Here is a 25960-nt window from a genome sequence, read left to right as displayed (position 1 = left end):
TTCCATTGTGTGTTCTTGTTGGAGAGAAAGTTATTCTTTCCTCTGCCTGGCTCACCATGGAGCTGAATAAATTTTCAAAAAAAGGCAATAGATCAACACAGGCTTGTAACATTAGTGTAAAAGTTACCAGTATAGGAACAAGTCAGGATTATAAAATAAGCCCAATATAAAATTCTCCCTTTATCATACAGGATGCCTTGGTGGAGTGGACATACAACATGTGATCTATCACATACACTAAGAGAGGAGCAGGAAGCTCTTCAGTGTCAAGTATTTGCATCTTGTGCTACAAAAGGATAGTTTGCAGCAAATGCCTCAACAAGAAGAGAAGACATCTGAGTTCAGTGAAAGTAAAAAAAGTCCACAGGAGAAGTAGTCAATAGTTGGTACCTCTTCTGGGTGGATGCAAAAGGTACCCTTCCACCAAAGGTCAGCTAGAGAGCAAACTGAGAACAAACAGCATACTTTTAAAAAAAGTGTTGGGGGGGCATTTAAACAGTTGTTTACCTTAAACTATATGTTAAGCTCCAGAGAAACTGGAACAATTAATTGCCAAAGCATAAAGAGCTGTAAATACCATCTCTGTCCCATTCCAGATATAAAACCTTAGACTTCCCAATACAGAAGAGAGATATTGGGGGGGAAGAGGGGGATACAGCTCTGACAGCATATGTATCTGTTTATACAGTTCACTATGCAGGGGACAGTTTCAAAGCCAACTCACTTCAAGACCCTTTAAAACTTCAAGAAGCCGCATCAGTTATTGATCCAGTAAAACAGTCAGATTTGCACTCTCCTATGCGTCTGTTTGGAGAGGACAGAACTTGGGTCTTAACAGCAATCGTTGTAGGGACAGGACACGAATTTGTATGGCTCCTAAAATCAGCCCAAGCAGCAGGGTGTCCAGCTAGTGATGTGAGATGGGGATATTTCTGTGAACTGGATATGGTGGGAGCTGCCTGTCAGAGTGGGAAGGAACACACAACAGCTGTCGTTTCACAAGGACTTGAATAGTGGCTTTAACCAGGTGGTCCCAGCTGCTAGTATTACAATGGAAGTCCTCTCTTTCCACTCACACGCAAAGAAGCCAAAACACCACGTGGGGGTCCACTTTTGTTTTATTTATTTCTCAGAAGAGTTCCTCCTGGCCCTTTCCAGAGAGAAAATACAAAACAAGATGCTGAACTTTGTTTCATATACATAAACAGCCTGTTGGAGTATAAAGAGCAACCGATAAGTGTTTCAGAAGAACGTTGGCTTACTCCAGGGGCACTTCAATATTCCTGAGGAATAACCATGATTTCTCCTTTCGTCCCACTGGGATGTTCTTAAGTCATTAGTCACTGGTCCTGTAAAGCAAGAAGACTTCCATAACATTTTTGTATCCTATAGCACCTTCTACCTGGGAAGCTCAAAGCAAGCAGTTTAGCCTATAGCACCCCCATGAGGCAGGTTAGAATTTTTATCCTTATTTGATAGATGGAAAAGCTGAAGCGTGGAGAGGTTAAGCAACCACATTCATCCAGGAAGTGTAGAAACAGAACTTAGATTATCCAATTCCTGGTGTCATGCTTTATGCCACAATTAGTAGAACTTTACTGAATACATTTGGGGATACTTTGGGGGGCAGTGTCTAGATTTAAGGGTAGTCTCCTATGCAGGCATAATTGCACTCCCCATTCATTTTGATAACCCAAAGAATGGATTCAAATGCTGTATAAGATAGAACTTGATTTTTAACTGACACCATTTTCTAGGAAAACAGATGTGTGATAATGCAACAATATTTTCCACCCTGCTAACCACCAGAAGTGAAATAATTTCATTTTAATAACCCTGAAGCTCTTATTCATGACCATACATTTTGGAGAGATTAACCATTAGATGCTTCCCTCCTGCCGACATGCTCAGACTTTTTGTGCCAGGGAAAGCCAACAGAGACTGTGCTGGAAACTTTGTCCTCAGCTCTAGTGCCACGCAGGCAGCTGTGCTTCTTCTGTACAGTGTCCCTTTGATGACCTCATTCTCAGAGAGGCCACCCTTGTTACAGAGCCGAGATTATTCTCTAAGACAAATATAAATCCTTGCCAGGCTAGACTCAAGTCAGACTTCTATTTCTCAATGTTCTCAGGCAGTTACTTTTGCCATAACAAGCATCTTCCAAGGGACAGAGTGTTTCCTAGAGTTTCTGCATTGGGTGTTCACATACCCAGAGTCGTCAAACTGGAGAAATTTCATTCCAATTTATTTCTGACTGAAGTTCACAAAAATAAGCCGATACCCCACAATGGTTTTATGTTAAAACTCTCACGCGCTTCCATGGCAAACACTCCTAGATGGATCTAGAACGTTACTGGGTTGCATTTGTTTCACTCATAAGATACCAGCTACTCCATGTTTTTATCCAATATCATCTACTTCTCCAATATAAATGTTTGTTTAATGTAAAGGGTTGTGCTCTGCCATTGGCTGTGTTCCATTTCCAGTACAATATTCTGAAGCAGATGGGTTTGCTAGGACTGTAAGAGTCTGTTGAAGGCTAATCCTTCAATAAATCCAGGGATGAATGGTCTTTATATTCTTGGGGTAAAAACCAGGCAAAAAAGCCCCTTCCAGGCCTTCTTTATCTATCATGAAGGAGCAAAAAAGGCACAAGATCATTTCCCCCACCCTCTCCCCCACCCCCCTTTTGACAGGTCACTTTTAAGTTCTCTGGAAGAAGGTTTTAAGTGACTACTTTGATGTTTTATACTGTAACTTTATGCATGCTCAGAAGCATGCCTCTGCTACTGTGTCATCTCAGTGCTTTCAATGATATACCCCTTCACAATGTTTTCTGTGCATTCCACAGAAATAATCCCTACTTTATGTTTAATTTCTATGTGATGGAGTGGGGGATTTTTAACACCAATGCAAAATCGTTCTAAGGTGGTCACATTTTGTGACCATAATCACGCCTAATATCATAAAACTAGATTAAATTGTACCAGCCACTTTGCTAGTATCAGTATTCACCCAAGCCACTTACAACACAACTCTCTTTAGAGAGGCTTGACTCACAGTAACCTTTTAAATTGTGCCATGTCTCAATTCTAATGATTCCAAATTCATATGATCAGACAGTCTAGAGAGTTCACTAACATCCCTGAAGACAAAGGAGACTATTAGTCTGTAAGTCATGAAAACACTAAGGTTCTGATCCTTCAATCAGATCCACCAGTACAGAACCCTGTGCATAGCCCCATTGAAGTCAAAGGAGCTACCTACAGGCAATGAAGTCCTCTACTCATAGATCTGATTGCAAGACTGGGGCCACGCTGTTTATGGTAAGATTAATTTCCCCATATTTTTAACACTCTTGTACACTGTAGAAAAAAACATCTGCAGCATCTAAGCTGATCCATGGAGATCCCAGTGTCCTCCAAAAGAGATGCTGTGTAATAGGTTTAATCATAAATAAGGCAAAAAGAGCACATTACATATTTGAAAGGATCTGAAAATTTTGGGAAACAAAAAAAAGATGCCACGCACACGAGCTCTCCTCCAGCTGGTGGCAACATATTACTTCTACACTCATTTTAGACAGGAGCAGGAAGGAATATTTAAGCACTGAATGGTACCTACATACATATTTTACTCCAGTACTTACTTTTACAAATTTGCCATGGAGAAGATATGGAGACTGGAAATCATGCTGACAATTGGAATAAGCCATTCCTAATCCCATGCCTGACCCAAATGCAATAGGCCATGTCTTTCCTGTGTGGAAGACAGAGAAAGAGAAGCGGGGGGGGGGGGGGGAAAGAAGATATTGAACATGAAATGAGAAACACTGCATTAATTTCAAGCTCTAATGACAACTTCTTATCAAATACAATGCCAGTAAGTGGTAGATTACTGGAAAACATGCATTGTGCATTTTCAGGTTCTACATATTCTGAAGTCTCCTGAAAAGAATCTTAGAAAGTTGTGTTAGAAGGCAACAAATGTCATTAAGAGTCTAACGGGAATAAATCCGCTGTACAGTATTTAAAGAAGTCACATTGAAATTGCTAGGACAGTTTAATCTGTAGATCTCAAAAGTACTCTTTCATGATGAATCTGACCCAGAATCTGAAAGTCTGTATGTATGGGTTTTTTTGTTTTAAACCACACACAAGCATCACCAGTAATAAAATAATCCTGCAACTGGAATTCAGTTAGCAGAATAGAATCCAGCCTTGTACTGGCTCTGCAGCGTTAACAGAAGTTGTAAAAGTTACTGTTAACTCTTCGGAGCAGACATGATTGTAAGTGTTGATACAGAGCCTAGCAAGGGCCAAAATTCTGACTGGGTCCTTTCACCTCTACCAGAATGATAAACAATAAACACAAACAGCAAGTTTACTGAATAGAAAAGGAGTTATTTTTCTGATAATTGCATTTTGAAGAATATTTCATAACTTAGATCATACCATTAGAAAAATTAACAGAGCAAACAGAACCTGTCAATCTGCTGTAGTTTGCATTTTGAAGCCATTTGCCTCTGTGCCTAGGAAGAATCTGAAGTCAGGAACAGCATGTGCTCTACCACCTGCGCTAGAGTTGAGGATTATTCTAGTATCAAGAAAGTAATTTAAAAAAAATAACTGAAGAAACAGGAGACTATGCAGAAAAAGAATTAAAACCCTTGCAGGACTGGTTAGGGCTGATGTCTAGACATGTGGTTAATTACTGTTTAGATGCAGGGTCTCATAATTCCAGAGCTTTGTAATCAGAAGCCTGACTCCATGCCCAGCCTGAGATGTTTCATATACAGTGACCTTGTTTGATCACACTTAGAAGTCTAGCTAATTTCACTCCAACTAATCTATTTGGACAAGTAATGGACTAGTTGGAGTAACATCTAATTAAAATTTACATGCTTCAAATAACTGTGTTTAAGAGATGTACCCAAACAATCTAATATCATGACAAACAAACAGCTAAGAACATAGGGACACTTACTTTTAAAGAAGATAACTGAGAAAACAATTCCTAATCCAAAACCAGCACCTGCAAAGAGAAAATTGCAGTAAGGAGGAAGTTAGATAATAGGCACAAATGGAAATCAATTCCATTCTTTTCCTTAATTACTTGTTCTGGCTCAGGAACACCATCCCAATCTTTTAGGTTTCTCCACACCTAAAGAGCCGGTAGGTTATATGCTTGGCAATATTTTTTTTAAAATGCTTTAAAAGTTACATTTAATCAAATACAGACACATACCTAAGAAACCTCCCATACACATATAAGAGACCACCCCTTGACATATCCCTCATTTCTTATTCTTATAGAGTGAATCCTGGTCCCAGCAAAATCTCTGGAAATTTTGTCACCGACTTCAATTGAATCAGAATTTGCTTCATTGTCTGTAGAAGAGAAAGTTCAAGGACACACAGATCCACCTTCGCTGCAAAACTACATTAGTTTCTTTTTAGGTTTGCAGATTAATATCTTATTGTACTGCAAGTACTTCTTACTACTCTGACTACTTCAATGTGCATCCTCAGGGCAATAAACTTATGCTGCTTCCCATTATTCTATAGCTTGCAAAAGAAAGTGCAGGGCTGCTTTTCTTTTACATCCACAGCATTCATTAGCCAGTGTAGTTAAACAGATTGGGAAGGAATGACACTTCACATCCTAGTCAGATTTAAAAAATTTATTAAAGCTAATGTTTAAATTCAAATTTACACAAGTTAAGAGGGAAGGTACTATACCTCTGGGGTCAGGCTTGAATTATGAGAAGTCGTAAATATCAGTTACAAGGTTCACGAGATACATACATAGCACACAACCAGCATAGAGTCAGATTGGGGTGCAGTAGTTTTTCAAGCATCAGTGACTAAGTGGTCTTGGGTATGCCACCCATAGAATACATTTAAAGTCCAAGTCAGTGTTGTTGTAGGGAATAGGTACATGGGTGGAGTGCGTCCCTTTGTTTGTCAGGGGTGGGTGGGTTATTTTCCCTGACCAGCGGTCTCGTTTACTCGTCCTAGTACTGATGGTGGTCTGTGATGTGCTCCATGTAGATGTCTCTGGACCACCTGACAGTGTCGGACACCATAAGCTGTCTCATGAGCTGGGCGTAGCGCCGACCGACTCCACACGCTCTCAGCACCGGCTCGTTATGGAGGTCCCACACGCCCAAGGCCCCCACGACCAGGGTGTGGACCTGGACTTACACTGAATGAGTTGTAACAGCTCAGAATTTCTCCATCACCACTTGGGAAATTATTTAGCATGTTTCAGAAAAATGCTTCTGTAACTCAAAGAAAATAATTCTTTTCCCTGGAAGATGACTATTACCAATTTCGCGAAGAGCTGGGGAAGTTGTCAGTAGATTTTTGTTATTTCAGGAACCATTAAATAAAACAGCTAAAAATTCAAGTTCATTGGGAAAGTTCTGCCTTTAAAGCACCTAGGCAAGGCCACTGACTTTAGAGGGAACTGCAAAGGTAGAACAGCAAAATTCGGCCACCTGTGCACTCATTTAGAAAGTGAGCAAAGTTTCAAACACTTAGAAGTAAAAAAAGAAAGTGATTGGGCTTGAATTAGTTTAAGCAAAAAAAACCTCACCGCTCTTAAAATTATTAATTCTCATCACTTATTGTCTGCACCTAGAAGTATGGCTCCTACTATATGCACCACTGAGTAAGGACTATCTTGTACTCTCACTGCAGATTCGGACTTAGAATAGCTAAGTAAAATGGCCCCAGGACCTAGAGTGGACAACCACAAAAAAAAACTGCATACATCTACAGCTTCTTCTGTGCGGGCTGAGCTCCCTTTTTAGTTTTGTTCCACTCCCCAGGCCAACTTACACTGCCTGCAAAGAACAAATAAGTAATGATAGCTCCCACTCTTTCATCACTCTTTGCTCCAATAAGCAGCTCTGCACTTCGCTGCCTTAGCGAATAATCTGTGAAGCATCACAAGTGCTTTTATTATAGAAAAACACTGCGTTTTAGGAAGTGAGATAATGACTTGGTCTGAACAGAGACAACTGACCTTTGCTCTCGGAGAACCCAAGTTATCCTGTTATAACGAGAGCTAGAAACAAGAATTGTTTCTGAAAGCTCTCTTCACTCTACCACAGAATTTCAACAGAACCAATTATCGCAGAGGTAACTACTTTACCAGGGCATTATGGTTATTACAGGGCAGGATTTCAAAACATGCAACTGCAAGGGAAGACGTTTGATGACAGCTTGCCAAGTGGTGCTAACATCAAACCCCCAGACATCTTAGCAATTGAACATTTCAGTGAAGGCCAGATTTTCACTCTCCTCAACCATGTGCAGTTTGCATAGCTTAAAAAAATAATCCGAACTCCTCAGAGCTCTTTAGATGCCTGGTCAGATTTTCATGCATTTTCTGAATTGGGGACACTAGCAAACACAATATTTACTAGCATCTTGTGTAAACAACTCTAACCATTCAGACTGTATATAAAAACTCTGGCCAGTGATGCACAATCTGGGAGATAAATAGTGGGTCGTCATTAGCAATGGCTCATTTATGCCTTTTCCCCAACTGGAGCTTCTCTTCAGTACCTTTGCAATAGCACAGCTGGTGTTGGCTCCAACAGAATGTTTATGCTTTAAGGATAATTACTATCTACAAGTATTCATCAAATGGACGAACTGTTTGGCTTCCTGACCCTGGGCTCCTTCTGACAATCCTTTCCTACCATATGTGGCTATGCTGTCTTTTTGTTTTGTTTGATTGCTGGACTATAAAATCTGAACTGAAAGTGATTACTTCAAGAAATCAGACAGACAGCACTAGGCATTGTTTGAACTGTCCAGCTGAGAAGGGTAGTCATGCAGCGATACTGCTTTATACTTCTTGTCTAAGAGGAATTCTCTCTGCAAATCCAAAGTTAGGTAATCAATGAGAAATTATTTGCAGAATGACAAATTCTGCATCAGCAGCCAAGTGCCTAAGTCGTTGCTAATGTCACCACATTTCCATGCTATCGGTCAAACCAATATTCCTCTTTGCCACTGGTATGGCAAACCGGTAAGTTTTGAAGGGTGTGATAAGAAAGAATGATATACTTGGGAGACAGGGGAGGAAAAAAATCCAAAATAATATCAGACATTTCCCCTCACTTTTAGGAGTCTTCCATCTTTGTTGGCACCACTAAGATTCCCCTCAGTTTCCTTCCTCCCCCCCTCCACACACAAATCACTGGCCTAAACAGAAACCCATCAATTCTGTTTCTTAGCTGGCTGGTAGCGAAACTATAGAATGAACATACAAAGGCATTGCCTCTGCAAGTAGAGATCAATACAGGGCCCGGAATGGAACCCACATCTTCCCACACTAGGCAGCCAGGCTAAGCCATATTAGACATTTTAATACAGAAAGGAAACTATGTTCTGCTAGGGACAGGAACATATCATTCCTACTGAGCTCACTGCTTTGCTGGGAGTGCAGCAGACTAAACAAGTGACCTGGGTTAGGAAGAAACCAAGGCGCTCTAGTTATCGGCTGCTGAAATTCAAACACGTCACAGTGGCGGCAAGCCTGGATTTCAGGGAAGGGACAGGGGATCTGGTTTAGGACTGCCTCCTATGCAATGACATGATGTCATTCTTTGAGGCTTCTTCCTCCAATCTGTTTCATCTGGAAGAGAAGTAAAATGGCAGATCAGTACTTGAAAATGGAGTAAGAGGTTGGGATTAGCTTGTAGATCTAGGGAGTGAATGAGGTAGGTGAGGGCTAAAGTCTATTACTGTTAATGCTTTTTATCATCATCATCTCCATGAGGAGGAAGTTTGACAAATATGAAGCTAAAGAGGCAGAATCACAGAGTTTTGTTGATCCCTGTTCCTAATCCCAAAGGCTGTCAAGCATCATTCCACTCCCTATCGGGGAATGGGCTAGAAACTACACTGAACTCTCAACTGGAGGGAAATGTTGTGATCAGGAACAGTAAGAAGTGTTCAGCTATTCTCCCCATCCACAGAAACCACTATTTACTGTGGGTCTGCTTTTCCCTGGCTGGTTTTTGCCAGTACATATTGGTTTTAAATTTAAAACCAGAAGACTTAGCTACTTTTAAGGTTTTATCCTGCTAGGTTAAGAAACTGTTACTGTGGATAATTTCTCACTCATCATCATCCCACTAGGAAGTAATTGCGGTTATATGGTCATTTCCTATGTGTCTCCAAAAAGAGGGGAGGGGGGGCAAAGTAATTCATTCTTGGAAACAAAAAGAAAAAAAAAGTGTGTTTCACTTTAATTCTACATAAAGTTCCATTAGAGATAAACAATGGGAGAGCCTGCTGATGAGTTTTACAGGTTCAAGTTCTCACATGCTCAATTTCCTTTTTAAAAGGCAACATGTTGCTTCAAAGAACCTCCCACCTGATCAGAGACACTAACTCTACAGCTGTTTCCACTAAAGATTGGCACCTCTGGGCCAGGCTTTAACTTCATAACAATAAAACATGAAGGGTTTATCTTACAATAAAAACAAAACGAACATGGAAAAAGCTAAGGGCTTGATCTGTACTGGGTTGCTTCTCTCACCTCCCTCACCCCGCCACCTTCTTGCACGACAGAGCCTCTTTGGAAGAAAAGGCCACAGGAAAGTGTACAAAGCATTTTTCACCTTCTCTGACAGCTTTAAATGTTTAACTAGAAAAACAGCCTCTTCAGTCCTCTGTCTGTCATTTCAGTTTGAACCTACCTTATAGGGAACATTAAGATTCTACATGTATCTTTTTATTCTATTCCTGCCTAACAGTAGAGGCTGTCTACGTACAAGCAGATACAGAATTGGAATTAGGTCTCTAAGCCTGGGCTCAGTGGCTTTTTTTTTTTTTTTTTTTTAATACAATTTGTCTTGTGTACTTTCAGAGAGAGACTGATTTTGGGTATAATTCTATCTATCTAATATACAGAAGAGCACGTGCCTCATATCCAACAGGATCTCAGAAGAGGGTCTCAGATAATCAAAATCTTTGGGACAGATTTATGCCTCAATAATACATCCGGGAAAAGGTTCTTCTATAAATTTAACAGTGTTCCTTTCAATGCACACAGTTACCATGAGTTTTAATGGTTTGCCCAAACAGCAGTGGGCTTAAGCAATTATAAAAACTAAGTCACACTTAGATATGTTTTTCTTTTTAAAAAGACAGTTTGAGACTAAAGGTGAAAGGATTAAATATGCTCAGTGGCAACTGCTGTTACTATGTCACAGAGGTTTTCCCAATTTCTAAATGCAATTTTCTTTCGTAGTTCATTAGATAGCTACATTCACAAAAATATCAAACTGCATCTCCCTCCCTTCAGGTTTTGTTCTTTTACATAAAGAGCTAAGATGTTAAACAAAATGAAGATTAAGCTGCTGGTAGATAGCTACTTAGTTCTAAGGAAGTAGTAACTACTAGTCTGTACAGGTTACGCTTTCTGGATCTGAAGAACTAGTCATCCTTTTGAGATCCAGATCTGGATAGGATGAGTTAGAAAAAGAACAAGGATCTTTCACAAAGCCAACTCAACTGGAGCAATGACCACCATTGAAGTCAAGAAATTTCATCATACCGCAATAAGTCAATTTCACCATTGAAGTGGTGGTAACAGCAGCTTTGTTGCCAAATGGCAGCTGTCAGCTTTCAATTAAAAAGCGACTGAAACAGATAACTTTCTAAAGAAGAGATTAAAAATTCAATATGATAAGTTCTGAGTAAATATCAATGCAGTAGCTAGGTAAGGTATTACAACTTACAAAACCTGTATTTAACAACACTGTTTTGCATAAATATTATTTACAAACAATATTCTTTTAATCAGAATTATGGCAGGGTGGTCCCCCCCTTCTTTCCTTCCTTATCATGCCTCTAATGAAGAAGATAAATTTGGCAAGACCTATATACAATAACTGTTATACAAAGGCATTTTTGTACATTAGGACAGGGCAGTTAAGCAGGAATTACATTTCTAATAACTAGTTTTCATGTATTAGAGATGTTTAGGGTCCAACAAAGACATTTAAGCAGACTCTAAACTATGTTGCTTGATCTTTTTGAGACAAGAATCAGATTTTCTCTAGTGCCAACGCTCAATGTTGTCTTTAAAAAAAAAAGAAAAAGAAAAAAAATTTCCTTCCTGTACCCTGTTGATGTTGTTCACACAGCAAACAGGGAAAACTGAAGGATGATACAGGGGAAAACAGTGAAACTGACTATATACAGTGTCTTGTCAAATACACAAAGTACGCTAAAAATATACAGCAACATGCATTTTGATTTGGTTGTTATATGGATTTGAAGTACTTGAAATAGGTTTAAAAATTCCAGATGGAGTTGTGATTTAGTTATCTCTTTAAGAGAAAAAGAGATCAAAAAAACCCAAACATGACTTCCAGGCACCCCCAAAGCTACAGCTGTTTGTCTGGTGTCCAAAGGCTGGCTTTTGATACACAAAAGCTCTTCCAGCTTCTATTCAGTACTTCCACAATGGAACAAAAAGATGCTACCCACATGCTTTCCAGACATCCTGGATAAAAGCCTATACAATGGTAAAGGCAGGTAGCTCCAACAGGAATTAGTTCATTCTACAGCCAGCGGTGAAAAGGCCAATGGGGCAGAGGGAGAACATTCCCCTGACTCCTGCTAACAGGGGGGAAGAAAAAAAGAAGTGTGTGTGGGGCGGGGGGGAAGGATGACACAAGAGTGGAGCCTATGTGTAACTCAGGCCAGCACAGCATCTTGTCAATACTATACTAAGGCTTTTGTCCAGATTAAACACGTATGGATAATTTAGAGGGAAAAATGTTACAGTGGTGTCTCACTCACTAAAGGAAATGCCATGGAAAGAAGCCTAAAGCCTAAATCCTCCTCAAATCTTCAGCGAGGAATTTATCATTTACAACGACAAGTGCCAGCAGTCCTTAAGTTCCTCAGAATTTCTTACAAAAATAAGTTTTATATATCAAGGAATTGAGAGCCAGGAAACATTCCCACCTACTGGCATCGTGTCGCAGGGATAAAATAAATGAGTGGATGGTTTAGGACACAAGTTGGCTGAAGTCCCTTTCCACTGGCTGATTGGACTTTTTTGGCAACATCACAGCTATGTACCAACTCCCCAAGAATGCACAGCTGGGACCTCATTACTGCACAAATATAGCAGACCAGGACGTCAGCATATTTGGCTTAATTTCCATCAGAGCAGACCTTCTCCTTCCGGCCAGGCTTTTGAACAAGCTGCACAACCATAGGAATCCAGACTCAGAACTACCCCCCCCAATTTCTCTTCTCTCCTTGCAGAAGAGTCCCACCCTGCAGCTGTTGGGGTTGAAGTGAAGGCCAAAAAGAACTACAGTTCTCTTCCTGCACACAACTTCAGCCAGTTAGCTGACCAGATCGAGCTTTGAAGGAGGGAAGCATCTTCAGAGCTGCTTCCAGACACCTATAGTCAGCAAAACAACTGAACACAAAGCTGATCCCTAACTCAGAAGGCTATTCTCCTTCCCCAGCTCCCGTTCCAGAATTGCAAGAGTTAATGTTCGGAGCCAAGCTCTGAAATTACAACTTCAACGCCAACCTCCAATGGCTAAACGAAGATGGATGAGTGTCCTGGCTCAGCGTTGAGTCCTCGCCCTGGTGTAAAGCAGCATGAGAAGTAAGCCAGAAGACATTCCCTTGCAGTTTGAAGTTAAGTTCTCCATTAGCTGCAGCATGTGTAAGGAGAGACAAAACAAATAAAGACAGCAGCAGAGAGCAACACATAGGAGCAACAGAGAATTCAGAGGAATGAAAAATTCCCGCAAGACACGGCCCCTAAAGCGATTACAAAGAAGGGGGAAAAAAACATAAAAATCACTTAGTTTTAGGGTAGGAGCTGTATTGAAGTTCAGCTACCACCTTTTAGATTGGGTTAAAAAGTGCCCCCCCCCCAGTAAAATTTGAATTTCCAGTTTGAAAGGGTAAAAACACCCCTTGAAGTAAAAATACTGTAATTATAAGCCATCTGTCTAAGAGATAGACATCTTTTCTAGGATCATTTTGTACCCCAAGACTGTCCATCTGTCATTTACTTAGTGTTTTTTCCTCAGAATTGGCTTCATAGGCACACATTCTATATTGTGCTGAGAAGTGATCTCCCCTCTTAAAGTTCTAACTTATTCTCTTGTCTTTCTGTGAAACAGGCTTCCAAAACAGAAAGGGACAAAAGAGGCGCCCCACTTCTCCTCAAACAAGTTATTTATGCTCCAATGGTTGCAAGTTTTGTATGTCGATAGATGGAACCAGCACACCTTAGAAATGCCCCTGTTGTGACTTAGTGAGGATGTAAAATCTGCCAAGTGAACTGTCAAGCTACACTGAAAATTGAGTTCAACACAGATGGTTGTGGAGGGGCAGTCAGCACAGAAACAGTCATTCCCTATGTTTTCACTAAACTGTGTGGGTCACTTTTTACAAGTGAAATTTGACCCTTTACACCCTAAGGACAATACCATATAGCAACAGTTCATAGGTAAATGTCAAATATCTCTAGCCTCTAAACAAGAACGTACCTAAATAGAGTTGCTTGTGTGTAACAACCTTTTTAAGGCAATAGGCGTGCCCATGTTTAACTAAGGACAGAGTTTTGTCCACTAAGGGTAATGAAAGCAGTATTTGACATTAGTCTTTATTTGTGCCTTTGCCAAGGACTCTGATGACTTAAACATATGAGGAAATTAGAGACTGATGTAAGGAAATATGAAGTGTTCTAAAAAGTTTCTAATTAGCTGATTTTTGTTTTTAACCACTGTCTAATTTTGATTATGAAAACATTACAAAGGAAGCAGCTGTAGTCAGCTTGATGAATACCAAAACAGGAAGATCTGAGCCAGGGGAAAAACAGGGAGCAGAAATTTTCTACATTTGAGTTTGATTATTTTTCCAGGGATTTTTGGTTTAGGGCCCAATCCTGATCCCGCTGACATTCCCATTCACTTTGCTGGAAGACAGATAAGGCCCTTATTGTATATATTCATATGCTACACGTCTGTCAGAGCAGTAGTCCTGTGGATCAAACGAGTGAAAACTGTCTCTGATCTTTCCATCCTGAAGAATATCAAATTGCACTTCCTGTTGCTATTATTAAAATGGCAGCCGCCAGAGATTACACACCTGCCCCACTCATATCAATAGGCACTTTACTTTCAAATGATGTTTTGAAATGTGATTATTTAAAGTAATTTTTCTGCAGTTATCCAAGGCGTAGTACAAATTACTGCTGATTGTCTTAAAAAAAAGGAAGGGAGGGAGGGGACACTTTAAGAGTCCTTACACAAGACAAGGCAGCAATACAAGAAAACCAGATACAGCGAAAAAGACAGTTTTTGCAAGGTTTTTACTCCAAATGATAGCTGACATGCAAGATGACATCTGAAATCAAGCAGCAAAAAAAAAAAAAAAAAAGGCAAGATAGCACTTTTTGTTTAAAGAACTTGCCCAAGCCCTTTACGTTTATGCGTCACAATGAGAGATGCTGACATGAAAACAGTGAACTCTCAAACCTATAGTATACCATTCTGTATACAGCTAACTGAGTTTCCATAAAATGGAGTTTTACTATTAGACACTGTTCTAACATTTATATTTCAGAAGTATCTTTAGTTTACCTTCCAAGTTTGCATTCAATTTCATAAAATAAAATTCTAGACAATCACGCAAGAATGGATTATAAGGGCAGAGCTAACAGGTTTTCAAATCTGCCATTACCATATTCACTTGGTGAAACACATTTTTGAGCAGTATTTAGAACAGGGGTCAGCAACCTTTCAGAAGTGGTGTGCCAAGTCTTCATTTATTCACTCTAATTTAAGGTTTCGCGTGCCAGTAATCATTTAAACATTTTTAGGTCTCTTTCTATAAGTCTGTAATATAACTAAACTATTGTATGTAAAATAAATAAAGGTTTTTTAAATGTTTAAGAAGCTTCATTTAAAAATTAAATTAAAATGCAGATTGGGTAATGCAAGTGCCACTGAAAATCAGCTTGCATGCCGACTTCGGCACATGTGCCATAGGTTGCCTACTGCTGATTTAGAAGAACCATTTAATGGAATGAAAATTGAACAGGGTTTTTATCCTAATGCATCTTCCTCATTTTAGTCTAATGCACCTGTGTGCATTTCCCCACCCTCAATGCCAGAACATATGTGGACCTCTATTCCAACCCCTCCGCCCCCCCCCCCCCCGCCCCAGTCAAAAGAGATGGCTGGAGGAGTTGAAAGCTTTTGACCACTCTTTCATAATGAACCATCTTTTTGATGGTTAAATTGCTGCCTTTTCATCAGAACAGAAGCATGTGGGATCACCAATTACTGTCTTTGGCCTGCTGCTAAAACATATGGCCCATGGGTCGAATACAGCGCATAATATATTGGAGGGCCTCCACTTAAATTCATATTGTCCATTATGAAAGAAAGAAGCTTGGATAAAAAAAAAAAAAAAAACTTTCTGGTCCTCAGGGTGGTAGAGAGAGCCTTACAGATGTGGTTATACAAAGTAACATACTTAATGTGCTCTAAAGCTGTAAAATATTAATTCAATTAATTACCAGATGCAGTACATAAAAAGTTGTGTGACAAGCTCCATTTTCAGAAAGGTCAGTAAAGTTTTACTGGTAAGTACAGAGTATCATAATCCCACTCATAACCACAGGAAGGATTACCAATAATTGCTGACACTACAATACAGACAATGAATCTTGCTGAAAATTGTTCAGACTACAAAATGGGCTGCCACTAGAACAGTTTGAAATTTTACCCTCAATATTTAGAGAAACATTGAACAAAGCAGACAAGATGATGCGAGCCAAGAGAACCACATTTCAGCTGCTGCAGCAGCTAAAGTGCCTTCTTTCTCTCAAAATAATTATTAAATGAAGATTAGAGGCATTTCATGCTCAAATATCGAAACAAACAGGAGGATTAGAAGGAAATTATTACCACCACTATAGTCAGGGTGGGTTATTCATAAGTTTTTAGGCTGCAGCTTGGTCATGTACAGGCACATGTTGAAATAGTAAAATATCCTCCAAATAATGGATTTCAACAGAAGCCAAGAAACCAGCAACTTTACCAGGGTTAATTCTTAGTGACAAATGGATAATACTTTTAAAATCATTTACCTCACTTAATCATTTGAAAATCCTTTATACTACAGTTTCAAAGAGGGACCTTTCCCGTTTTATACATTCCTGAGATCATCAACAATAAGAAACAGTTGTTCAAACTAGTACCCTTTTGTCAAAGTGAAGAAAATCTGCCAATCTTTCAGCAATTATCATCATTCAGAATAAATACACATTACCTAGACATCTCTGATATAGAGTTTAACCAACAGTACAGAAGTAGAATACACTGTATTTACCTCCCCATTCTTAGTCACAGTAATAGTTCATGATATAACTTAAAAGGCCATGTGAACTTTTTCCATCTAAAAATCCCCTGTAATACAGCTTCAAGCAAGAGCTTTTGCCACTGTGTGTTGACATTCTAACTGCATGACTAAATATTACCATTTATACATTCCACAATTCTCTAATTTCGTATTGGAAGTAGCTATGCCATTTTCAGCCTATTATTAATAAGAATTAATTGATTACATGAGAAACATCACTTTAATGCACAAATTCAGGTCAACAATCATTTAGAATAGTTTTAAATGACACTTAAAACTCCTTATATTTAAAGTGAAAGAATAAAGATCTAGTTCTCGTCTCACAATTCACTCAATTTGGAAAATAAACACTGACAATATAAAGAAATGAAACTGACTAATGTATTTCTTTTTGGTTTCATTTTGGATTGTAAACATTGCAAATTTTTTAGTTCAAACTACCTAAGTTCTTCTCCCTTAAGAAGGCCAGACATTCTCGGTAAAGCCAGAAGTTAATATATTAGAGCCAGCAGGTGCAATCCTGATTTACTCAAGTCAGTGGCAAAACTCCCATTTACTTCAATGGGCCAGGATTTCACCAAGCATGTTCTATTGATGTCTTCTTTGTTTTTAAGAAGTATTTATGTTTCAAAACAAACTGCACGTAAGTGTCCAACTGATTCGAGGCAGCACAGATCATGTGGCACACCTCAGAGTGTTTCCCCATTCTGACAGGGAAAGAGGGAGCATTCTTATACCTTCCCTCAAGGCACATGTCTGTTGCTGAAAGCCAGGAGTAGAGAATGAATTTATTGGAATGACTCATGGGGTCAAAAGGGGGGATATAAAGACTTGCAAACTGGGAGGAAAAGCATTAGGAGGAAGAGACTGGAGCATGTGTGTTTAAAAAAAAAAAAAAAACAACTGGTGGCAGGAAAATATAGCATGTCTAAATAAGAAACATAAGGGGGATCATGCAAGCTTATTAAGATTCATGACAGGTATTGCATTCAAGTCTCTGAAGACAGTAGCAGTTCAGGTCAACCAGATCAAATGCAAAGAGGCTGCCAAAACAGCAAAGAGGAATCTCAATATGATAGTGCACAGGAGTCAGGAAGTCAACAAAATGGCCTCCATTTTCAGTTTTGCTGATTTATAAAAGCAGTTTGCTTTGGGGAAAAAAAAAACTGACCTTTTACATTTCTGTGGTTACACCATTATCAAAGCTGAGTAAAAAAGAAAACAAATATGATGTTAGGCTTGTCAATGCACCTTGTATTACAAGGAACTATTTTTTCAACCACTGGCAATTTAATTTGCAAAATGAGTGAAAGCCCGGACATATATTTTCTCTGATACAATCATTTCTGTCTAGAAGAAACCTGTGCTCAGGGTTTTGCACTGATTATACTGAACAATCATGATAATAGCTTTCAAAGCACCTAGCATGACTGTCTGGCTACATTTAAATTAGATCCATTCATGTATGTTAGACACTTGCATTTTAGAAGAAGTCTATTTTCGTAGTACATCACTGAACAAGGACAAATGGCAATACTGTTTTTGGTTCATACATTAGGTGAATTATTTGCTTATTGCAAGTTCTCTTCATTGTAACTTCTCAGTTACTCTGTAACTGATATGTTTAAAGCCTTCTGTATTCAAGTACTGAAGTCTCCCTCCTCTGCCTGCAAAAAGTTTACTACTATTTTACTCCATGTAGAACCTGAAGTTGCTAGTGTCTTTCTGTGCATAATCTGGTTGCCCATAAATTCAACCACCTAAAGAAGACTCCAAAATAAACTTTTAAGTTGTGCTTTTGCATTTTAAAAGCCAGACCTGCAAAATTGTATTTCCCCCTTCTCCCCTCCATATATGAACACATTTGAAAGATATATTTTTCTCTTGGTAAGCAGGAAAATCCCTTCCCCCTTCCCCAATAAGTGTAGGCAAGCAGAATGTGTGCTTGGGCTGGTAAATATTCTCAACATTCTGCAGGCTGGGGTGAACTGTTTTAGGGGAACCCAGATTACAACATGGTTTGGCTTGCCAGAGTAAACCAGACTTAACCGAGCTGTAACTAGATTTAAAGGTGGGGGAGGGAGAGAAGTGTCCTTGTCTAGGTCTCTACCTTGGCCTATCCCCAGTGGCTGATAAAAATGTGTTACAATCAAATTCAGTCACAACTGAGTTTAAATCACACTTAATCATAGTTTTAAAGCCCTGCGCAGATATACCTAAAGTATTGCACCTTCTTGTCAATTCCCTGAAATGGACAACTCTCATTACCACTTCAAAAGTTATCTTTCCTCCCTTGGTATCCTGATGTTAAGTGAATTGTCTGGTTAGACTGACCTCACACTTGGTAAGGCAACTCTCATCCTTTCATGTATTTATACCTTCTCCTGTATTTTCCACTTCATGCATCTGATGAAGTGGGTTCTAGCCCACAGAAGCTTATGCTCAAATAAATCTGTTGGTCTCCAAAAGGTGCCACAAGGACTCCTCCTTGCTTTTGCTGATACAGACGAACACAGCTACCACTCTGAAACCAAAAGTTTTACAACACTCTTTACTCTTTCAAATAAACCACTGTCTAACCTGGAAATGAACATATGTTCTAATGTGATGGAAAACAACAAAGTCTAAACAAGTAGAAATAATTTATTGTTATGAGATGCAGACAGAGCAGCAACTCAAAAGTCAAAAATAAAGTATTGCAGTACAAGAGGATATGTATAAATATATATTTTGGACAGTTTACTTGGAATCGTTCCAGGAATTTAATCTCCAAGTAAAACAATACAGTACAATTACAAATACGCTGCCTCAAAACAACTGTAGAGGAAAGCATGACAAACTACACAAAACAGAGGACTGGCTGTGCAAGCCCCAGCCATAAGTCTAAAGTTTACCTTTGCTAATAAATACATGTCAGCAGCAACTGCTGACTTCCTCCTCACTCCAATGTATGAAAATTGCATCCTATGTTCAGTACACCACTGTTCAAAGACAGACCTTTGCGGCTTGCTGTGGCAACAGAACCTGGAAAATTCTCCAACAACCAGGACTTCAGAAGACTCATTTTCCTTTATTTGAATTATGTCAAATGGGAAAATTGTACAGAGCTACCCAAAATATTTGTTTTTCCCCTAACCATCACATAGAAAAATCTCTGGCAATAAAACAAATATTTTTATAGATTCCACAATTAATGGACACTAACCTTATCCAGAGCATCAATCTAAGTTTGGATCATCATATTAAATACTGTGAGATCCAAAGCCAATGGCTACCAAAAGGAAACTTTGGATAGCCCACAATTAATTGATGGTATCCCATAAATTTTAATCAAAATTATCTGATCTTCAAATGAGTATTATTCATTTGATTTCTCTGTTTTATTTTTTTTAAAAAGCTATTCACCCAGCATTTTTTAATAAGTGAATTTAGTGCACAGAGAAGTACCAGGGGAAAAAAAACAAACAAAAAGTTTACTACCTGACAGCCCTAGAGGCTGAAATCTTCCATCGACAGAGTATCGATAGCCACAATGCAATGTCAGTTACTCACCAAGTCCATCCAGCCCCTGGTAGCTCTGCAGGGACTTCTAACAAGTATTTCAGTTGTGGTGATACTTTGTGAATTTACCACCTGGGCATCAGGCACTGGACTAAGGCCACCAATTCATTTCACACTGAACAGCCATCACTACTGTCAGTAGTTATCAATTAAGCATCAGTAAGCTAGACGGCTCATGTATTTTGGCAATGTTTCACAAGGGTCTATAATGGGCAACATTTTGCATCCTCAACATCAAGGCTTTACATTTCGTTTCTTCTCCACAAACTTTCAGATAAAATATCTTCCTATAATCTTGACAGTTTCTTTTAACCACCCATCCAAATAGCAGCGACAAGTATAATCATTAGCCGAGAAAAACACAGCCTAAATTTACACATTTAGCTCTTGTTTTTCTTCTCTCCAGTGTTCCTGCCATACTAGAATTCCTTTTTCAAAAACTGATTTTATGGACCTATTTATTTAATCTTGGGATTTGTTTTAAACCATTCATCTTATGTACCCTGCCTAATAGTAAGCTACTTGAGCAGCTGCAGCAGGAGTGAAGCTGGTCTCCTACACCTCAGATGGCAGCAATGGCTAAAGAGTAGAGTGGAAGTGGAGACATTTCTACTAAACAGACTGCAGTAGGCCCATTTTCTACAAGTTTAACTTCACTCTGTTTATCAAAATTCATGTGGTTTGTAAGAAAGCTATATAATGAAATGATTGTGAAGTACTGTAATCATCTTTGTATATATTCAGTGTATAAATACTATGCTACTTATTGTAGATCATTCACTTTTTAAGAAGGGACAGTATGCTGGATATCAATTTTCATGAAAGATGTTCCTCTTTAGGATTTTGACACAAAGCCTGCTACAATTCATAGCTCTGATGGACTCTGATGAGTTTTATATCAATTCTAGTCGAAGTTCTTTCAGTGATATCACAGTAATAAGATGTAATTTTTCTACAGTTTACTGCAGATTTTATTTACATTACACACAAGATAAACATTTATCAAACATTTTTTGGATTGCAGAAATACATTTAATACTTGAAATACTGTATATCCATTAAAAAAGCAACACTGATTAAAATAAGTGAAAACCCTACCAAGACAAAGACTATTTGTTAATTTTATTCTCACACATAGGTTAAGACCAAGAACATATAAACCCTGAAATGTAATATTTCTAACTCCCGTTTAATTTCCTTCAATAGTGTTTCTGACATGGTGCCAAAACCTATGTACCAAAGCACAATCTAACAGAGCCAAGATTATACTTAATTTGTTCAGACACAAAAAAGCATCCTCCCATTTTATATTTTTTACTTTTTGGTCTACAGGTCTGAGCACTCGTTACAACTACTCAGATATCAAGATATACTGACAGTAATTTGGACAACAGTTGAAACAAAATGATGTAATAAGAATTCCAGGAAATAAACTGCAGAATCAGCAACTGCCCAGAAAGCAGACAACATCGTATAAAAAGAGGCTACAAATAGTTATTTTATCAAATATATATTAAGCCATAATAAAAACCAGAATGTGCAGGATTTTTAACTATTACTTCAAGAGGCACCTTGGTCTACTGAACTTACTATAGGCCTAGAACTCCCCCGTTATATTTCCAGGGCTGTCACTGCTTTGCTGAAGCACCTGGGGCAACATTTTCTGTGCAGTTCCCTTTCTGCTTCCAGTCTATAAACTGAACACAATACTTACCCACCTGAGAAGTTGTGTTTTAAGGGACAGGACCCAATCCTGCAAGATGCAGAGTGCTCTCCACACACTACTTCTCTTGAAATTGTAAGTGCTCGGCAACTTGCAGAATCAGAGCTTAATGTGCATACATGGCTCTGAAAATGCAAAGAGCTTAACTTTAAGAATGAGAGTAGTCCCATCCACTGAAATGACAGCACTCACACATGCTTAAAGCTATCAACACATATATGTTTGGAGGATCAGTGCTTCAAAGACTCAGAGTAACTGTTTATCAAGACAATTCCTGATTTGTCATCAAACTAATCAGATAATCCTTCTAAAAGGAGAAAGTTATAACTGAGGAGTCATGACCAGACAACAAAATTAATGAGGTAGGAAGAATGGGGAAAGTGGAGAAAGGCTGTTTCACACAGACCTTTTCAGTTTTTCGTGCAGCACTCTGACACTACTACTATTAGTACCACCAAAATGAGCAAAATAAGTGCTTCCAAACTATAGAAAGTAGAGAGTGTGTGTGTGTAAATAAAAATTGGCTAAATGAAACTCCATAAGTCCCCAGTTCAGCAAGATTTATTTACATATGTACTAACTTTAAGCACTAGTTCTAGTCATTACAAAGAACCAATGCCTGAAAGTATAGGCCCACCTGGTATAAATCTGATCCCTGATAAAGTCAAGGGCAAAACTCCTGTTGACTTTGGTGGGGCCAGAATTTCACTTCAGCTGAGAAGTCAATGATGTGTGCATCCATGGTGGTGTTTGTCTTAGGCCTTGTCTACACTATGGGCGGGAGGGAGAAGAAATCGATCTAAGCTACGCAATTTGAGTTATGTGAATAGCATAATTCAAGTCGATGTAGCTTAGATCTACTTCCCATGGGGTCCACACTAGGCAATGTCAACGGGAGACGTTCTCCTGTTGACTCCCCTTAGTTTTCTCAATCCAATGGAGGAGTCGACGGGAGAGCGATCTGTGGTCAACTAGTGGGTCAAAGACTCACTAAATCGACCACCCATGCATCGGTCGCTGAGTGTCGATCCCCCGGTAAGCGTAGACAAGCCCTAAGGTAATGAGTACAAAACAGGTCATCTTAGAAACTTAACATCTTGAATCATTAAGTTTTCAGATCAATTCAATCTCTGTCAACATACTTATTCAAAATAGTATCTCAATTAAAAGTGGAATCAACATTTACTTTAAAATAATCCTCCTCACTTATTTATTGAAGACTCTCCTGTATTTATGATCTGTTACAACAATCCAGCCCTTCCTGTCTTTACTTTTACTTAGAAGTCTTCTCTCTGGATTCCATGAGAGAGAAATTTCTTCTCTACTAATCTTATATTGACAGTTAGATTGAATCAAAAGATATATCCCTGTGAAGTAAATTCATACGGGTCTTCACAAAATTATTGGCAGGAAGAGGAATATCTGTTGTATTGTATTCTTGAATTTATCGCTAACTGTAGTCTCGTGCAAAGGAATTATTATAGGAGGAGCTGATAGTGACCTCTATTTAAGTTGCCTAATATCTTCCATTATAAAAGATTTTTTCAGTCTTTTTTTTTTTTTTTTTTTTTTTTTTTTTTTTTTTTGAGGGAAATGAAACTATGCTGGAAACCTTGGAAGTAGGCAGCCTCTCCAGGAGATTGGGAGAGAACAGAACCAGGCTTCCCTACAACAGAACACATGGCTCCAGTGGCCCATTCCTCCCCTCCACCTCTAGGGGCACCAAATATGGAAGATGTTCCCCACACTACCTGGAAGAGGTGGGCGGGGGGGGGGGGAGAGCAAAGAGAGGGAAGTGCTGGATCAGTTCCCCCTTGGCCACACTCTAGACCAGTGGTTCTCAACCTTTCCAGACTACTGTATCCCTTTCAAGAGTGTGATCTGTCTTGTATACCCCAAGTTTCACCTCACTTAAAAACTACTTGCTTACAAAGTCAGACATAAAAATACAAAAAAAAGTGTCATAGCACACTCTTATTGAAAGATTGCTTACTTTCTCATTTTTACCATATAATTATAAAATAAACTGACTGGAATATAAACAGTGTACTTACATTTCAGTGTGATTCTTGAACCTGTTTTTCACTTCTGAGCCTTATCTGATGCCAAAGCCCTGCCACCCAGAGCTGAGGCATGTAACTTAGCTTTGTGTGGCTGCAGGCAATTGCCCTGCTTGCCACCCTCCTAAACCCATTCCATGACCCCGCCAGGGGCAGTAACCGCCAGGTTGAGAAACATTCATCTAGATGAGAACCCCCAAAGCACATATACCCCTGACTGAGAACCACTGCTTTAGACCTAGCACATGGCCCCAGAGGCCCATTTCCCTCACCTGGTATAACAGCCTTCTGTTGCAGCCTGTTAATGTAGTTAGTCCCATAGCTCAAGCTATGCTGAAGACTCACAGTTCAAACCCTACTAGTGATTCATGGGGAAAGGAGTGGTTGTTATAGTTGCCCAGAAAATCTGTTTTTATTCCTTTCTATAAAAGAGAAGTAGGAAATTACATTTAAAAGACAACCTTACTGTTCTCAAATCTGCAACCTAAATACACCTCTACCTCGATATAACGCGACCCAATATAACATGAATTTGATTATAACGTGATAAAGCAGCACTCTGGGGAGAAGGGGCTGCATATTCCAGTGGATCAAACCAAGTTCAATATAATGTGGCTTCACCTATAACAAGGTAAGATTTTTTTGGCTTCCGAGGACAGCGTTATATTGAGGTAGATAATTTATTCTTATTAAAGTAATACCTCTAGAAGACATATTAACAGTATTTGGACCAAAAAAGGCTTTTGCATTTCAGTCTAAAAACTGAAATAATTCACCATCTAGGTGTAAAAGGTTACTAGAAGATATAAGATCCTAACTGAGGTAGTCCATTACTTTGGTTTCTCTGTTTCAAAATAATACTTGCACCTTTGTATTGCAAGATCCAGATATTAGACTGAAAGCTGTTCATATAACGTACACGATAAAAATATACAGTTCAGCACCATGTACATTGCTGGTGCAAAACTAACAGCACATAAGATAGTATCAAAACTTATGTTTAAAAAAGTTATGTTTTATGTGCATGCTGACAGAAGTATGTTAGCAGATTTTTAAAACTGTTTCCCCATCCTGAGTGAAATGAGCAAAGCAGGGCCTCATGGAGCTTCAATAGGATCATCCTACTGTTCGGGGGTCTTGTGTTCAATAAGAATGGAGATCTTCATATCTTTCACAGACAAGCTGATCTTAAAAAGGAAGTCACCGGGAGGTCAAAAGCAAGTATGAGCGAATCAACTGGGAAAGAGCAAGAAATAAAAAGACAGGCACAAGCAGGTATACAGCTGGCACAGGAAGAACCTTTCTGCACTGGGGAGCCAGGTGAAAACCTTGCTGCTTTCAGACATCACTCCCTTGCTTGTCATCAGAATTTCACCAAGGTCACTTTCTCAGCCTCGCACTCTGCACCAGCACCTGTGATACTGTAATAACGAAACCCCAGGGCGGAAGGTGGTACAGAAGAATACTGTGACTATCTAGCAGTGCTCAAGGAAAGGAGCCGCAGGCACTGGCAGCGCCCTGCAGTTCTTACCCGTGCCTTATGCTGCATGTCCCCACCTGAGCAGGAAACCGGGGCTCAATCGCCTCCTGAAGTGACAGAGCCTAGTGTGAGCCACATGCCCTCCCCGGACCCGCCCAGGGACCCGGGTCCCCCCACAGACCGGTCCAGGGATGTGCCCTCTCCGCTCCACTGGCCGTCCAGGGTCCGGCTCGGCCCCCCACAAAGCCACCCAGATCCCAGGCTGCACCCCGCGGCCTAGCTCAGCCCCACGGCAGGGCCACCTCGGCCTCCCCAGACCCCAGCGCCCCAACCCCCCTTACCCAGCTTGACGACCGAGTCGGCCAGACACCGATCCCACTTCCTGCCCAACTCGCCCTCCGACGCCATCTTGTTCCCTCCCCCCCGCAGTAGCAGCGGCGCTCGCGGGTCACTCTTTGACTCCCCCCCCCGCCTCCCTGCTTTGGGGCCAGGCAAGCATCGCGAGAGCTGCTACAGGCCGGTCCGCAAATCTCGCGAGAACATGGAGCTGTCTCCGGGGGTTGCCAAGGTTACCGTTGCTAGGCAGGCCCTGGCTCCTAGGTGGGCCTGACCTTGGGAGCAGGCCTGGGGTGGAGATGCTGTCTTTGCAGTCCCTCTGCCTTTCCCCAGCTCCCCATCCCATAATCATGAGGAG

General features: G+C 39.8%; 1 protein-coding gene across 1 annotated transcript; it reads right to left on the bottom strand.

Moving 5' to 3' along the window:
• Window positions 1-1100: 1100 nt before the first annotated feature.
• Window positions 1101-25744, bottom strand: MICOS10 (mitochondrial contact site and cristae organizing system subunit 10). Its single transcript, XM_030537653.1, has 4 exons — window positions 25608-25744; window positions 4987-5034; window positions 3650-3759; window positions 1101-1349 (listed from the first exon to the last, which is right to left on the bottom strand). The coding sequence occupies exons 1-4, from the start codon at window positions 25672-25674 to the stop codon at window positions 1341-1343; spliced, it is 234 nt and encodes a 77-aa protein (XP_030393513.1). The 5' UTR covers window positions 25675-25744; the 3' UTR covers window positions 1101-1340.
• Window positions 25745-25960: the final 216 nt, after the last annotated feature.

The sequence above is a fragment of the Gopherus evgoodei genome, chromosome 18, assembly GCF_007399415.2.
Source record: "Gopherus evgoodei ecotype Sinaloan lineage chromosome 18, rGopEvg1_v1.p, whole genome shotgun sequence".
NCBI lineage: Eukaryota > Metazoa > Chordata > Testudines > Testudinidae > Gopherus > Gopherus evgoodei.
The sequence above is the reverse complement of the archived record's forward strand: the minus strand, read 5'-3'. Positions and strand labels throughout refer to the sequence as shown.